This window comes from Protopterus annectens, chromosome 10.part0, assembly GCF_019279795.1.
Source record: "Protopterus annectens isolate FY-2018-M chromosome 10.part0, PAN1.0, whole genome shotgun sequence".
NCBI lineage: Eukaryota > Metazoa > Chordata > Ceratodontiformes > Protopteridae > Protopterus > Protopterus annectens.
In genome coordinates this window covers 676,024,146-676,041,201 of record NC_056744.1, presented here as the reverse complement: position 1 = coordinate 676,041,201, position 17,056 = coordinate 676,024,146, and the positions used below count along the sequence as shown (strand labels likewise).

At 39.0% G+C, this 17,056-nt stretch overlaps 1 protein-coding gene across 6 annotated transcripts in view; it reads left to right on the top strand.

Annotated features, from left to right (window-relative positions):
* DAB1 (DAB adaptor protein 1) overlaps positions 1-17,056 on the top strand; it is a 2,980,230-nt gene that overhangs the window by 1,974,423 nt on the left and 988,751 nt on the right. For all 6 annotated transcript variants that reach the window (XM_044085518.1, XM_044085521.1, XM_044085520.1 and 3 more), the window contains exon 6: positions 2,679-2,777. In XM_044085518.1, coding sequence (XP_043941453.1) covers positions 2,679-2,777 — 99 coding nt within the window. The remainder of the gene's footprint in view (positions 1-2,678; positions 2,778-17,056) is intronic.

Sequence of the window (17,056 nt, the reverse complement as noted above, 5' to 3'; positions counted from 1 at the left end):
CTAGTTTTTAATGAGATTTTCTTATGCAATTTTGTATATGCAGGTTGAATATAAGATTATCATCCATTATCACCCCTGATAGTTTCTTATGAGAAGTGACTTCAATGGTTGTATTATCAAGAGAGAGGACTTTAAACATCACTATGGAACTTATTTTCAAGTGTAGGGCCAAAGGAGAGAATAAAGTTTAATAATCTTGATAGACATATTTTGGGCATATCTGTATTATTGCATTTGGGTATCGTGGAGAACTGTGTAGGTAGAGTAATTAACAGTTTGTCATTGGGTCAGCTGCTATATGGCCTAAAAATTTAATAATCATTAAGGAACATTGCTATGCTTTTAAATCATCAATGCAATTAGTGCGTGTTAATTTTTTTGGAACTGGATTACAGTTTACAATTGTTTGAAATAGTATAGTATTATTTCTCTATGTCAAGAGTAAAATAAAGTTTAGAATGCAGTATTTAAATTATCCTGCTTTGGCAGGATATATGCATGCTTGTGAGGTTAGCAGTCAGGCTGCACTGACACATGCTTGAAAATGTCTCTGATATCTCTGTAAAGTTAGTGGGTTTAAAGGTAACAGCTAGGTAATGGCACTCACTGACTTTTATCAATTGACTGCAGGGAGTATCAAGTATTTTTGATTAGGTACGTTTTGAGCATTTTGTCTCAAAGCCAGTTAATAAGGGTTTAGAAGTAACCAAATGGATTAGAGGTTATAAAATGCAATGTGTTTCTCAGTACGCAAGTGTATTTTTTCCAATATGAAAATGTATTTTGTAGGGAGTGACTCCCACCTTTCATATTGTTAAATATACAAGCATTACTATAAGGATATTCAAAACTGTCAAATATATAGTCTGTCTAATGTCATCCATAGAAATAAAAAGTCTGGGATAGTTACACAGGTTCATAGGTTGGTACTAGGCTATTGGCCCTAGGGTCTATACAAGCCTAGCCATAACAATTCCCTGGATATTTCTTCCCACAATATTTACTTCCCTGGACCCCTGTCTAGCAGGGCAACTGACGTGATCCCTGAGTGAATTTCCTATCTCCCATCCAGTTGTGAAGGTTCCTTTTGAAGAGGGCCAAGAGGCGCTCTGCTTGACATGTATGGGGAGTCTATTCCAGAGTATGGGGAGTTTCTGGGTCAGGAACCTATCCCTCTAGCATATTTTGTTCATTGTGATGACAAGGTTTAGATCCCTGGAGCATGTGGTTCTGAGGAATTGGGATTTCTTTAAATGGAGCATGTCCAACAGCTCAGGGTTTGACATGGCTTTGTATGTTAAGCAGAGATAACCTCTGAGTAGACGATATGCCACAGAATATAGCTGGAGTTTTTTTACATGGTCAACATAGGGCATCTGCTTTAGGCCTGTGATTCTTTTAGTGAGGTATTTCTGTGGCCTTTCCAGCTGTTGCAGATGTCTTGTGAGGTACATACCAAATGGAGCATTGTACTCTATAATGGGTCTAATGAGGGATGAGCACAGCGGGACAATAACCTCCTTTTTTCTGGATGAAAAGCCCTCAGTGATGAGGTGTGCCACATAGAAGGATTTCCTGACTGTTGTGGCGATGTGGTTATCGAAGTTGAGACCACAGTCCACCTGTGTCCCTACGTCTCTCATCACACTTTCAGTGTTTAGTTTACTGCCACCTATGTTTTAATTCATGGGTACATGTTTTTTCCCAAAGGGGATAACTATACATTTCTTGGCATTAAGCTTGAGCCCATGGCTCTGGCACCAAGCATCTGTTTCTGTAAAGCCATTTTGTAGAATATCCACATCATTTGGGGATTCAATAATGGCTCCCAGTTTGCAGTCATCTGAGAACTTTGTTAGCCAGAGTCCCTTAGATTTGGCCTGTACTTCAGAGAAGTAGATGCTAAACAAGAGTGGTCCCAGGATTGAACCCTGAGGTACTCCACTTGTCACCTGTCTAGAGCTGGATTTGGAGTTGTCTCCTTTTACAGTGTGGGTTCTGTCAGTAAGCCAGTTGGCAACCCATTGAGTGATGTAGGGATTTATGCCCAGCTTAGTAAGTTTAATAATATCATAGCATATCAGGCATTAGCTGCTGATTGATAATTAGCCTTAGCATAGACTTTTTATGGCACGCTTCCTTTCAGTCTCTGCTATCTTGATTTGCTTCTCCCAAATCCTTTAATATGATCCAAGAAATGTAGTGGTTTTTGAGAGAAAATGTAAATAAAATGGCCACCTATATTTTATGCAGTTTATGTGATGTGTTAAAAGGAGCATACAAAATCTGACATATTTGGAATGCTCATTTTGGGAAGCTTGGGATGCTTTCTCTGAGGATAAAACAGGTTCTAAAATGTGTACAAAATAGCGTAACCAAAAGGAAAGTTGCTTTGCTTATGTGAAACAAATTATAAAATTGTCACTCATTGTTTTATGGTCTTTTTTTGAAAAGCAGAATTAAATATATAATCATAATTCCTGCACATTCAGAAGTAGTATGTTTAAGAGCCTGTTAATGTTAGGAATAGTGACATATTGCTATATCTGTCAGAAGCAGCAAAACACTGCAGGCTATATGTTCTACAACTAAATCCTTTTAATGCATTAGCTTAATAGTGTAATTTAAAAATGTTATTCACTATACAGTGATATTTTGTTTTGTTCTTGCGTTAACAGGGCATCACAGCTGCAGCACGCTCAAAAGGAGAACACAAGCAGAAAATCTTTTTAACCATCTCCTTTGGAGGAATCAAGATCTTTGATGAAAAGACAGGGGTAAGTAAAATAATTGCATAGCAAAGCAGAATTGAAAAATATTGACAGATGTGGCTTTGTGAGTTTCTTTTGCCTAGAGACTAATGTGAAACCAAGACAAAAATCATAAAGTAGCTGACAAAGTTAATATACTGTGAACATACATCAAAAGCAGTTTCTTGGCTGATTTTGCTACTGCACTAGGATAAGAAAAATTACTGTGGTCTCTAAATAAAATCTTATATGAACCAATTAATTTCAGCTTACTTCTGTACAGTAAATAAGACAGATGTCATACAACTGAAGTATGCAAGTGTGTGTGTGCTCCTTGTTCTTTGTCACAGAGATTTCTTAAGCTGTTGTTGTAAGCCTTTCATGGGAAGTTATTTAGACAGTAATTTACAACAGTGTCATTTTGTATTCCATTATGTATGATGATCCATTATGTACAATTATAACTGGATTATAGCAACTATGCAGTGACTGGCATCTAAAAATTAAATATGCTTAAAGCTGTACAGATTTTTTTTTATTTGCATTGTCCTTGATTTCTTAATTGAATGCCACATCTTACAAGATCAAATCTTTGGTAAAGTCACTTCAGTCCCATCTCTACTGTATAAAATGATATGTTTAGTGACATTTGTGTGTCTTATTTTTGAGGGGAAAGAGATACAGCAAGTAGTTTTTGCAAGTTGTAAATAACTATAATACATGAGATGGAAGAAATGTGTCACTGAATTCATTTTTCTGTTTTTGACTTATTACACTCAGTTTGGGGGTGAATGTTTGTAAGATTTTTCACACTGAAAAGAAAGCCTGCACTCAGTATGGGTGTATTCATTTTCCAGTCTAGCATGTGTCAAATATTATATTTAGTGCCAAAATGGAAGAAAAACTAGAGTTAGAAATTTTAAGCTTTACAAAGGTAGACAATACATATATGATTAAATCAGTAAAAGGGTTAGGGAGGTAAGCACATCAGGCCAGTCCATGAGGGAGTGGTTTTAATTTAGTTTATAACGGACTACAATAATAGTAAATTTGTTTTGCAAACCTTTAATGGCATACTCTTCCTCGTGAGCTTTCTTTAGATTATCATTTACTGAAATTTCCATATGAGATGCTGATTAAATAACATGTTACTAAATGTATACATCAATCCTTTAAATTCACATCATTATAACTCTAGGTAAATACAGGTCTGTGCTTTGTTTTTTATTATATAAGAGATAAAAATGTTGTCAAACTGAGTTGTTAATTACAGATGTACCCAGATATGTAGTAAATAATGCATAATATATAGGGTAAGAGTATGGATGACATGCATTTAAGTTTTTATCTCTGCTTATGTATTTTTGATTCTTAACAAGTGATTTGTCCAGATAAAAACACCATTATCATACATAATACATGTAAACAGACATTTGAACACATTTGTGTTTAACCTTCACTATATATGAATACGAATCTAAAATAAACACAAAAAGAGCTGTAATTTGGCCTAAACATTTGCTACAGAAGTTTATAATCATTCATTTTGTCTCAGGTATAACTTCACATAGTTGTCATAAGCACCAGCTGAAAATTTGTTGATTTACTTGTTCATCTAACACCTGTCAAAACCTTAGATGTGATTTGTGTTATTATTTCCAGCACCATACATTACACTAAATTTGCTGTGAAATCCTAAAAAAAATGAACATTCACTCTGTTAATATCCTTTCTGCATTGTTGCCTTGATGTGCAAATCTTTGATTACTGCAGTTACTTGCCTTGTAAGGACTGTTACCAAGACTATAGCTTAATTATTTCAGATCTGAGCCATGTATCTTATTTCTTTCCTGTCTTTCTTTTTATTTTTGTCTGTTTCCTTCACATTTTTTACTGAATTTTAACTGTCATATTACAATGTAATGGTTTGTAGTCTATTAGTATATACTAAACAAAAATCATTGATCTCTTCTATATAGCTGCATAATCTTTTTTCCCCATTTTGCCAGTTTGTCAGAAAAACTGTAAAATCGAGACAAAAAGACATTTGAAAAAGAAGGCAGAATAAATTTATTAATTGTGTATTGCATGGTTAGACAGTTTAAATAATACACAAGACAATACAGAAAAACAGTAGATATTATTTCAAAACATCTGTACCACAGAATGTTCATGTAGAATCAGAATTTAAATATTCTGCAAGTAATACATGAAGAATGGATGAATACAGTGAAAGTGAATACTGAGGCATGCTATGATAGACAGCTAGCAACAAACTTTAGCATCTGCTAAAGCCTTACTATTGCATTACAGTTGTGTATTCTAGCCTATCCCAGGATTTAAGATAGGGATATGGATATGGATATGGACCATAGGTGTTAAAAAATACTTTCCAGTAATCAGTGACCTCCCAATGCTTCCACCCCCTCCCCATCACAACCTCCCTACACCATCCAGGTTACTTTTCTTTGCCCTTTTTGAACATAATGACTTCATTTTCAGCTTTCACTGCATCCTTTCAACACATTCGTATTGGGCAGGGCTGTCAAGCGCAGTAATAACTGTTGAGGGAGTAACTGAATTAAGCCAGGAGTCTGGGGCCATTAGGCCACAAGAATAGGATTGTAGATGTTCTTAGTTACCTTTTAGCACTATTTTTTCAAACTTTTTATCCAACGATGTCCTGAACAAAAAGCATGAGTAAGGAAAGAAATTCAGTTTTACTTTTTCTTTCAAGTATAAAATAAGTTACATCTGACAAACTAGCAGTTCACAATAAACCAGAGAGACAAATATTTATTAGGATACCTAAATCATGTATGGAAACAATACTTCCCCTTCATACCTCTCTGAAAATAAAAAGCTTGCCACCTTCTGTTAATCTGTCTTGTATTAGATTTAAAAGAAAGTAAAAACAGCCTTAGTCATCAGTTTTAACTGTTAAACAGATATGTAGCATGCCCCCCCAAAAAATCCAGGGACATTCTGTCTACCACTCTCATGTCAAACTGGGAAGAAACTGAAAGAACAAATAGAACACAGTAACATATCTCAGCCTGTTGCTGAGAGACTTCTGTGACAGCAGTTATCCATACCCTTACCCATAAAATAATAACCATCTATACATTCATCTGAAGTTTGTTTTTGAAGAAAATAAAACAGTAATGAGCACAGTGATGTATTCCAACTAGTTGCACCTAAAGAGTACACTGCTCCTAGATAATCTTGTGTGACCTTCTGTTCACACCTTGTGGTTTGGAAGGAAAGTTACACAGTTATAGAAATTATAACCACAGTGTCCACAACCATCACACAGGCCATAACAATATTTTGTGCACTCATCAGAGGTATGACATAAAGAAAAGTACAGTAGTAATGAGCATAATTTGTCCTTCAGCCTGACATACAAGCTACAGTGACCTTTTTACACCTCTGAACAGAGTTTATTTTAAACTAGATGATGTTTAAGACAAATACCACAGCTATGACTTTGTCAAAATCCTCTTGTATAGCTCGGATGTGGAGGTCATCAGTCTCAACAAATCCCTGAGAGACTGGTTATTGTGTAATGAATTTTATTCCCTATTTTTTAAAGATTGTAACTCGGCAACTTTTTGTTGTTGCTGTTACCCAGAGTAGTTATTTATGTGCTCAGAAAAATTGTGAGAGTCCACAGATAAAAATTGGTGGTACTATTTTTAAACAAGCATGCACAGACATACAGGAACAGATTTTAAATACTGTTGTTATACACTTGGAGAATTGATAAAACAATAGATTTGCAAAGCAATTGATTTCTGAAGGATATGACATCAGAATCTCATATATCTGACAGTATTTCACAACTGCAACCTTCTGTAATTGACAAAAAATACAAATTCAACAATGAACATATCAAAAGTATGACATAAACTTGTGAAAATTCATAGCTCTTAGCTTACTTGCTTAATAGTTATAGAAAAGTACAAGATAATGGGAAAGGCAAAATAAGGGATAACTTAAATTACTTCAAAAGTTAAAAGAACAACATGCTTTGCCTCAGCCTAGATTTTCTAAATAATAAGAAGTACAAAACTCTAATATGTGGTATTACATATAGACTATAATCCTCAGCAAATTAGGAAAAAATATGTTTTTAAAGGGAGAGAAGGGACAGGACAAGAAAATAAAGCAATATAAACAGTAGAGCAGAACAGGGATCATATACAGGTACTCAGTTTACTCTAAATATGTGTCCAATGTCCATATATCTGGTTAAATTTCAGGTTTAAAGGTACTGCTTTTCGTCTGCAGTTGTGTCCACTGACCATTTATCTGGTTACCTGCTAAGCTAAGAAAAAAAAAAAAAAAACCTTTCCTCAAGTTATTAGTGATTGGTTTTGTGACACCCGTCTACTGGCCCAGCAATCAAGGAGCCTCAATCCTCACCACTAACACCAGTGAGGGGCATTCATATAGGTAAAGGATAATAAATACACACACGGTAAAGTACAGTTTTCCTTAAGAGCACACAGAGATCACAGTCAGTCTGGGGATGGTGCCTCCCTTTCTCTCCAGGTCCCCAATAAGACTCCCCACTAGCACAGCTATAGGGTCCAGATCTCAGCCTACTGGGCATGCAAACCCCTCCAGCACCCTCTCTGTCCAACCAGTGCTTTGTGTCCCTGCCCAAATAGCTGACACACCCACACTTTGAGATAGGCACTGGGGAAGGCTGGCACAGGTTCTCCATCTGTGCCCCTTTTACCCAGACTATACAGTAGTACCACTTGCCACCACCCACTAATATTTATCAGCTACTAAAAAGGTCCTTATTAAAGGGTGTCCAATTATTACTGTGCGATATTATTATCCAAATGGTAAGTGCAACTGAACTGGCTTGTTGGAGTGGCTTGGCCAGTATCACTGACTGCATGCAATGTACTCTACAGCTTAAATTATCTTTACACAAAACAGCCACAGTTGAAAGGTTTAAAATATTTAATACGAAATAATAAAAACACAAGACAATACTTCTTACAACATAGTGCTAGTCAAGAGTTCAGAGATCACAGAGAAATACTTAAAATAATACAGTAAAAAGTTCTAACATCAATACAGCAAAAACTAATCTAATCTTCCTAGTCCTTAGCTATATCTAAGAGAAAACACAATTCTAAAATAACCTTACATATAGAACACAGGCAGAGAGCTGGTGAGTTGGATGTTCTCAAGACAAATGCTTAAATGCTCTCATTTTTTCTCTCCTTAAATTGATAACACAGTACCATTGATTCATTTCATATTCCATCATTTGTTTCTGGTTCCCAGACTAACAGAAACTCAGAGGTTAATACCCCTTTTGATCTTGCAGCTGGTCAGGAAGCCAGAGCAATAAAATAAATGATACATGTAAATACTAGCCATTAACTCTGGCCTCAAAACAATAGGCAGAATGCCTCCCTCTAGACATCTCAGCTCAGAGATTTAGATCAAAGAATTTCACAATGCTTAACTTATCATCTTTCTTACAGCAGAGTGTACTGCTGTTATATATATTTTTTCAGTTCAACATCCAATACAGTCTTTTCACATTTAAGAGAACAAGCCTGTGGCTTACATTAATATTTACAAAATTACAGAATTATCAACAAAATTCTGTCTAGCTAGGCTGGCAGCCTTCACCTGTCTTTACACCCCCCCCCCCCCGAGAACTCAAGCTAGTTTTTCAAGTGACCCTTGAGAAATGTTGCTTGAGAGGGTTAGGTCTATCTGAGTATACATTGCCCCATTCCCTGTCTTGAAAACCCATCTGCATTGGCATTGCTAATCCCACTGTGGTGCTGCACTGACATATGATATGCTTGCAACCCTAGGTTCCATCTTAGCAACTTGGCATTTTGCTGGCTGGCTCTGTTTAACCATGTTAGGGGATTGTGATCTGTCACTACAGTGAATTTTCTTCCATACAGATAAGGCTGAAGTTTCTGCAGTGCCCACACTATGGCTAGACATTCCTTTTCCACAGCTTCATAGCATTCCTCCCTGGGTTGGAGCCTATGATTGAGATAAACCGCTGGGTGCTCTTTTCCCTCTGAAGAAATCTGGCTAAGTAAAGCCCCCACCCCATGGTTCGAAGCATCCACCTGCACAACAAATTATTTGCTGTAATCTGGACTGGCTAACACAGGGGGTCTTTCCAAAGCTTCCTTAAGCTCCTGGAATGCCTGCTCACATGCTGGCATCCACACTTCCTTATCTGGCTTGTTCCTCCTTGTCAGGCCTATGAGGGGAGCAGCTATGGTACTATAACTGGAGACGAACTTTCTGTAGTACCCTACTGTCTCTAAGAGTGCCCTCACCTGCTTTTTGGTAAAAGGGACAGGGCATGCCTGAATGGCTTCCACTTTGGCAGGTTCTGGCCTGATCTTACCACTCCTCATTCTATGTCCCAGGTAGAAGACCTCTGCCATACTCGCTTGACATTTGCTGGGCTTAATGGTCAACCGTGCCCTCTATAGTCTGCCCAGCACCTCCATGACATGCTGAAGGTGCTCTTGCCAGGAATTGCTGTAGATGGCAATATCATCTACATAAGCAAGGGCAAACCCTCCTGCTAGGATTTATTTATTATTTATTGGCATTTGTTGACTGAGATAGTCCACTGGTCCCAAAGACCCATTTTCAGTGGAGGCCCAGGGAGAAAAAGCTCCATACATTCACAGCAATTTTTACATGACATCAGCTTAATTTTGAAAGTCAAGAAAGTTTTTACATAATACAAATTGAAGTAGATATACAAGACAAATACATATTGTACAAATTGAAGTAGATATACAAGACAAATACGTATTAGTGGAGGGATAGATTCCTGTCCCATGGACTTCCCATGCTCTGGAACAAAATTCCAATCTACATTAGGCAGAGCTCCTCGCTAACACTCTTCAAGAGAAATCTTGACGAGTGGATGGGAAACAGAAAGTTTACCCCGGGGATCACTTCAATGTCTCTGCTGGACAGAGGCACAGGGAACTAATCCAAGGGGGCGGCAAAAGCCAACAAAATTCCGGCTAGGCTTATAAATGCCTTTGGGCAGATAGCCTAGTACCTACCTATGAACCTATAGAGGTATACAATACAAGAAAATAAACCCAGTTTATTAAATTTTTAGTAATACTGTTGGCATATTCTCATAAGTAAGAATACTGTTTAATCAATTCTGTTTATTTAGCCACAGAAATAAAGAAAGCAAGAGAGATTGGATACGAAGACAGATAGTGTAAATTGCAACTATATTAAGTTAGCAAAAGTATTTGTAGTGTATAGTGGCCAAAACATTTAAGGTGGTAAATATATGATCTACTAGCCTCTGGAAAGTTGTTGGGGCATTTTTCATCCCAAAGGACATCTTTGTGAACTCATAAAAGCCAAAAGGAGTCACAAAGGCTGACCTGTCTCTAGCACTGGGAGTCAAGAGCACCTGCCAGTAACCCTTGGTAAGATCAATGGTTGTAAGATACTTAGCCCCACCCAGCGGCTATAGGCCTTCATCTGTCCTAGGCATGGGGTTAACCATCTGACTCTGTGATTATTTAATTTCCTGTAGTCCACACAAAATCTGGTGCTGCCATCTTTCTTTGGCACCAGTACCACTGGAGAAGCCCAGGGACTGTTGGACTCTTGAATTTTCCTTAGTTCAAACATCTCCTGTATCTCCCCCCTCAGAATCTGTTTGCCTCTCTCAGGCACCCTATAAGGGGCCTGCCGGATAGGCCTTTGGAGTCCTGTATGCACCTGGTGCTGCACCAGGTGGATGCACCCTTGTTTCCCAGTGAACATTTCACAAAGTCCTGTAACACTGCTCGGATTTCTCAAACCTGGGTAGGAGATAGCAGCTGGGACATTGCTACCTCTTTCACTGAGGTGTCAGTCTGAGCCTCACTGAGGGGATCATTCACCAGATCTCCCTCAGACTCCTCCTGCAATCCCCTGCAAATGCTCAGCACAAGAGCCTCCCTATCATGGTAAGGTTTCATCATGTTAACATGGTATGATTTGTGCTCCGGCCTTCTGCCTAGCAGTTCTGCCATGTACTTAACATCACTTACCTTTCTTAGCACCTTATAGGGTCCCTCCAAAGCTGCTTGTAGCTTGCTGTGTCTGACAGGAATGAGAACCATTATTTGCTGCCCTACAACATACTCTCTAGCTCGAGCATTCCTGTCATACCAGACCTTTTTCTGCTGCTGGGGTTCTGCCAGGTTTTCCTGGGGCAAGCCCATGAGTTCCCTGAGCCTTGTCCTGAGGTTTAGAACATGTGCCACAACAGACTCCTAGTGAGATTCACACTCACCTTCCCACTCATTTTGAATTAAATCTAGAGGTCATTTCACCCTATGCCTACACAGCAACTCAAAGGGTGAAAAACCTGTGTATTCTTGGGGAACCTCTCTGTAAGCAAACAACAGACGGAGCAAATATTTGTCCCACTCCCTCTTAAACTGGTCTGCAAATGCCCAGAGCATGGACTTGATTCTAGAGTTTAACCTCTAAACAAGACCTTTAGTCTGGGGATGGAAGGGGTGGTCTTCAGGTGCTTCACCCCACAGTACTTCCACAGACAAGTCAGCAGGTCTGACATGAAATTGACACCTCTGTCAGTTAGTATTTCTTTTGGGAAACCTGCCCTGATGAAAATCTCTAACAAAGCATTTGCCACCTTTTCTGCGTCAATGGAGGACTAAGTCACTGCCTCAAGGTATCTTGTAGCATAATCTACTACCACTAGGATATAGTTTTTCCCTGTGGAACTTGAGGTACCCTGAGGCCCCACAGTATCCATAGCTACCCTATGAAATGGCTCCTCAGTCACAGGCAAAGGCATCAAAGGATCTCTCACCTTGTCTCCTGCCTTGTCTCCCATATGGCACAACCCACAGGTTTTGCAGTACTCTGTTGCACCTCTGGAAATTCCAGGCCAGTAGAAGTTCTGCATAATATGTCTCTTTGTACATTTTATGCCCATATGACCTGCAAAGGGAATATCATGGGCTATGGATAGAAGCACCAGATGGTAGGCTCTAGGCACTACCAACTGCTGAACCCTCTCACCTTCTAGCTCTCCCTCAGAGGTCCACTCTCTAAACAGTAACCCTTTGTCCCAGTATACAGATTCCCCCTTCCCTTGAGAATCAGGTGCCTCCTTAGCTACCTGCCTTAGGCCTTGCAATGTAGGGTCTGAGAGCTGAGCCTGTCTCAACTCTCTCTTTGTAACCCTTCCCAGCTCCCCTTCCACAAGAAATCTGACATCCTCAGACAGTGGTGCCTCACTGTCAGTCTAGGTACTACTAATCACCTATACCTTTGCAGTCACTCTGTCCAAGGGAACATCAGTACCCACAAGCAGCTGTGGCTCACCTTCAGTTTCACTGCTACAGTGTAGCTTCCTCCCTGAAGTAGCCATCTAACCAGTCCTGGCTGCAAGTATGCAGTCTGTCTGGGTCTCTCCAGGCTACCAAACCTGCATGCTTGTCTCATAGCCTAACTGTGTGTAACTGTATAAACACATGGTACTGCCTCATCCAAATCCTTCCCTATCAGGACATCTGCAGGATGGTAGCTCGGTACCCCTGTTGTCTCAAGACAACCTACTATTGACATTTTGTCTTCCCCACATACTGGCTATCTCACTTTTTGTTCCCCACATTGCCTCTGTGGAGATCTGTATGCCGCATGGCCCCACTGGTTGCATTCAAAACATTTAACCCTAGGTCCTGGACATGTACTTGAACTAGTGGCTTCCCCTGCTACTGGCAGATTTTGTTGGGGCAGTCTGTATTGCCCACCATGGGTTCCTTTAGACCCAATAGCAGTACTGGGGGCCCCTTTCATGTGCAGGGATGCCCTGCTTGCTAGGTATAGGTCTTCCTTCTTCCCTTACTCATCTGCAGTAATGCATTGTCTATCAGCTAACCAGATCCTCATGTCTTCAGGCAAAGTGCTAAGGGCCTGTTCCCTCACCAAATGTTCTGCCAGCCCTTCAAAAGTGGTGACCTGACATCCACTCACCCGCCTATGAAAATAAGTGCTCAGTTCAGCAACATATTCCAACACACTTTCATCTGCCTTGTGCCTATGCTCTTGAAACTTTTTCCTATACGTTTTCGGTGTTAGCTTAAACAATTTTAGCAAATAGTTATTAACAGCAGTATAATCAAAATATTCACAATCAGCAAGTTTAGACAACTCATTTACAGCTGTACCATGGCGTAAGGGGGTCAGGAACCATACCCAGAGCCTTTGGTCAACATTATACTGTTTACATAAACTCTCAAACATATGAATGAAACTATCAACATTATCCCCTTCTTTAAACCACAGAAAAAAAATTAGTGACCGTTTGTGCTTTTGGGATCCAGTTACTCCCTTCCCCATTAGCTTCATGACTCTGGCAAAAAGTCAGGATCTCCTTTTCATGCTGCCTGTCTCACACCTTTTTCACAGCTTCCATTTTCAAATGCCTGGCCTCCACCTCAAGTCTCTTTAGCTCTGGATGGATTTTTAAGTCCTCTGCACAAAGGTTGAGCTGTCCATTCTCTGAGTGCTGTACATCTTGTCCTCCTTGTTGTGGTTTTCTGATGCAGCTGTGACCAAAGCTGCAATCATGTCTGCCTTTGTCAGGTTTCCCTGCACCAGTCTCTTAGCCTGGCGCATCTCAGTCAACTGGCTCCTTGTCAGCTTTCCATACTCCTCTGATGACATGCTTGCATGCTTTCCCTGACTAAGGAAGCTAACAAAAGAAATAAAACAATTGTGATCTGAACTCTGAGTATTCACTGTGTGGCTGATTTAGAGTACAAAAACACCTTCAATGATCACTGTACACAAGCTCCAGGAATTCATACTACTCACACCACTACAAGCCAATTAGTATTTGCCAACCAATTAATATGTGGTGTGGATATCCCACAACTGCCACCAATTAATATGTGATGCCTGTGCACTGGCCCAGCAATCAAGGAGCATCAATCTTCAACACTAACACCAGTGAAGGGCATCCATATAGGGGAAAGGATAAATACACAGTAAAGTACAATTTCCCTTTAGAGCACACAGAGATCACAGTCAGTCTGGGGCTGGTTTCTCCCTTTCTCTCCAGGTCCCCAATAAGAATCCCCACTGACACAACCATAGGGTCCTGATATCAGCCTGGTGGGCAAGCTAAAACCTCCAGCACCCACTCTGTCCAACCAGTGCTTTGTGTCCCTTCCCAAGTAGCTGACACACACAGACTTTGAGATAAGAGTTATATACAACCACACAGACACTACTGGAGAAGGCTGGCACAGGTTCTCCAGATGTGCCTCTTTTACGCAGTCTATACATTAATGCCACGTGCCACCACCCACTAATATTTATCAGCTACTAAAAAGGCCCTTAACAAAGGGTGTCCAATTATTACTGTGCAATATTATTATCCAAGTGGTAAGTGCAACTGAACAGTCAAGGCTTATTGGAGTGGCTTGGCCAGTATCACTAAATTCATGCAATGTACTCTAGAGCTTAAATTATCTCTACACCAAACAGCCGTAGTTGAAAGGTTTAAAAATATTTAATAAGAAATACTAAAAATACAAAACAATTCTATCTTCACAAGTTTAGCAACCATTTTGACTGCCTCTGTCTCTTATCCATTTACTATTCATAGGCTTAACAACTCCCCCATAGGATGCTCTTTGGCTAGATGTATGTGTCTGCTCATTATTTATTTATATAGTTAGTTATTTCAGTTCATATTAATTGCTTATTGATGCTAGCTACCCACCGTAGTCTCTGCTGCCCTTTCTTCTTTTGCTTTCAGGCTTTCCCAGCATCAGTATCTTCTCTAGTGAATTTCCTCTTCACACTGTGGCCTGAATTATTTGAGTTTTAGTTTTAGCATCAGACCTTTGAGTGAACAGTTTTGGTTTATTTATTTAAGCCATTTCTGATTTAATCTTCTTACTTATTATTTATTTATTTATTCATTCATTCATTCAGTTGAAAGGTTTAAAAATATTTAATAAGAAATAATAAAAATACAAAACAATTCTATCTTCACATATTTATCAACCATATTGACTGCCTCTGTCTCTTATCCATTCACTATTCATAGGCTTAACAACTCCCCCATAGGATGCTCTTTGGCTAGATGTACGTGTCTGCTCATTATTTATTTATGTAGTTAGTTATTTCAGTTCATATTAATTGCTTATTGATGCTAGCTACCCACCTTTGTTTCTGCTGCCCTTTCTTCTTTTGCTTTCAGTCTTTCCCAGCATCAGTATCTTCTCTAGTGAATTTCCTCTTCACACTGTGGCCTGAATTATTTGAGTTTTAGTTTTAGCATCAGACCTTTGAGTGAACAGTTTTGGTTTATTTACTTAAGCCATTTCTGATTTTATCATCTTACTTGTTATTTATTTATTTATTCATTCATTCATTTTTTTTTTAAATCCATGGACTTTTCAAAAATTTCTCTACTGCCACACTTCAGAAGATATACCCTCAGATTCAGGAATAGGCTCACTGCTCACTAGGTCAGTTAACAGAATGGTTAGAAATTTAATTCAGAGACAGCTATGGCCACAATGAGAAAATCTCAGTGGATGATTAGCATATCTATGATTTGTAGACTGGACAGTACTACTGTTGTCAGACCTAACAGAAGTAGTGGTGTTTCTAGTGATCCATGTTTTGTATTGTCAAAGACATACCCTACACATACAGTCACAAACAAGACCCTTCTTGATTCTCTACCAAACTCACTAGTATGACCACCCAGGCGCACACACACACACACACACACACACACACACACACACACACACACACACACACACACACACACACACACACACACACACACACACACACACTCACACACACGCACACACGCACAGGGACACATGCACACACACATATACACATGTGTACACACATATACGTGTGCACACACAAACACACACACACACACACACGCACACACACATACACACACACACACACACACATACACACACACACACACATATATACACGCACACACACACACACACACACACACACACACACACACACACACACACACACACACACACACACACATATACACACAAGCACACCTCCCATGCTCATGTCTTTTTTGCAATGACTTGCATTGGGACTGCTTCCACAAGACTGAATGTTTGACTGCCATCTTTTGATGACATTCGCCTTTTCTTACAACAGCAACATTTTATGTGACTAAAAAAATTTCTGAATTGCTTAGCAGCATAAATTGGTATCCATTGCCATTTCGTCTGCAGGAAACATGGCTAGTTAGCATTAGTAAGAAATAATTCTTTTTCTTAACTGATTATGTATGCTCATAGCACATCACACTTGCATGGAAAAATAGTCCTCATTGCTTAAATATAATGAAAAACAGAAGTTTCAGTCATGTTCCTGCTATAGTCAGTCTCTTATTGAAAGATACTGCTGGCCAAAAATACATTCATTGAATGATCATATATGTCTTTTGTTGACCACAAATCAGGGCATATGCATGTCCTTCTTGGTTTTATTATACTTTTGTAAAATTCCTTTTATGAGTTACTGTTTTACTAAAGCAGTCCTTAGACACATTTAAGGAAAGCTTTTTTTTCCAAACGACATAGTGCTGAAATATTCAGGTATATATTTAGAACTTCATCAGGTCGAAATATATCAGTGCCATGAAAAAATAAATATGTCCCTACCGACTTGCCCACTGTGCCTGTTTAAATCTAGGTCAGGCCACAGCCTACATTCAGTGACTGCAAAGACAATGTCAGTTACTATGGAAACCCCTTTACACAAATAGTCTGTGAAGTACTACACTTAAAAGCGAGACTAAAAATATTTAGTGCTTGCAACTTTATTCTTTTTTTAATTGATATATGCCAAGCACTTTATTTTCCTTCCTGTGTAATACAATTTTATTTATATATTAATTTTGATAATGTACAAAGCCCTTCAGTAATCCAAATATTTCTGGGGTCATGTTTTTATATAGGTAAAGCAAACCTGCAAGGTGCATAAGTGACGTCACCACATAATAAGCCAAAATGTGGATTGGGACTCAGACCTAAGGGGGCACTTTAATGTTCATCTTTGTGCCATAGTCTCTAACGAGCTATATATATAAATGCATATGTATATCTATGTATATATACAATGTCGAAATTCATATCGTCGCGACCATATGAGCAACATTTGAAATGTCGACCATACAAGTAGAACATAAAAAACAAAAACAAACTTACCTT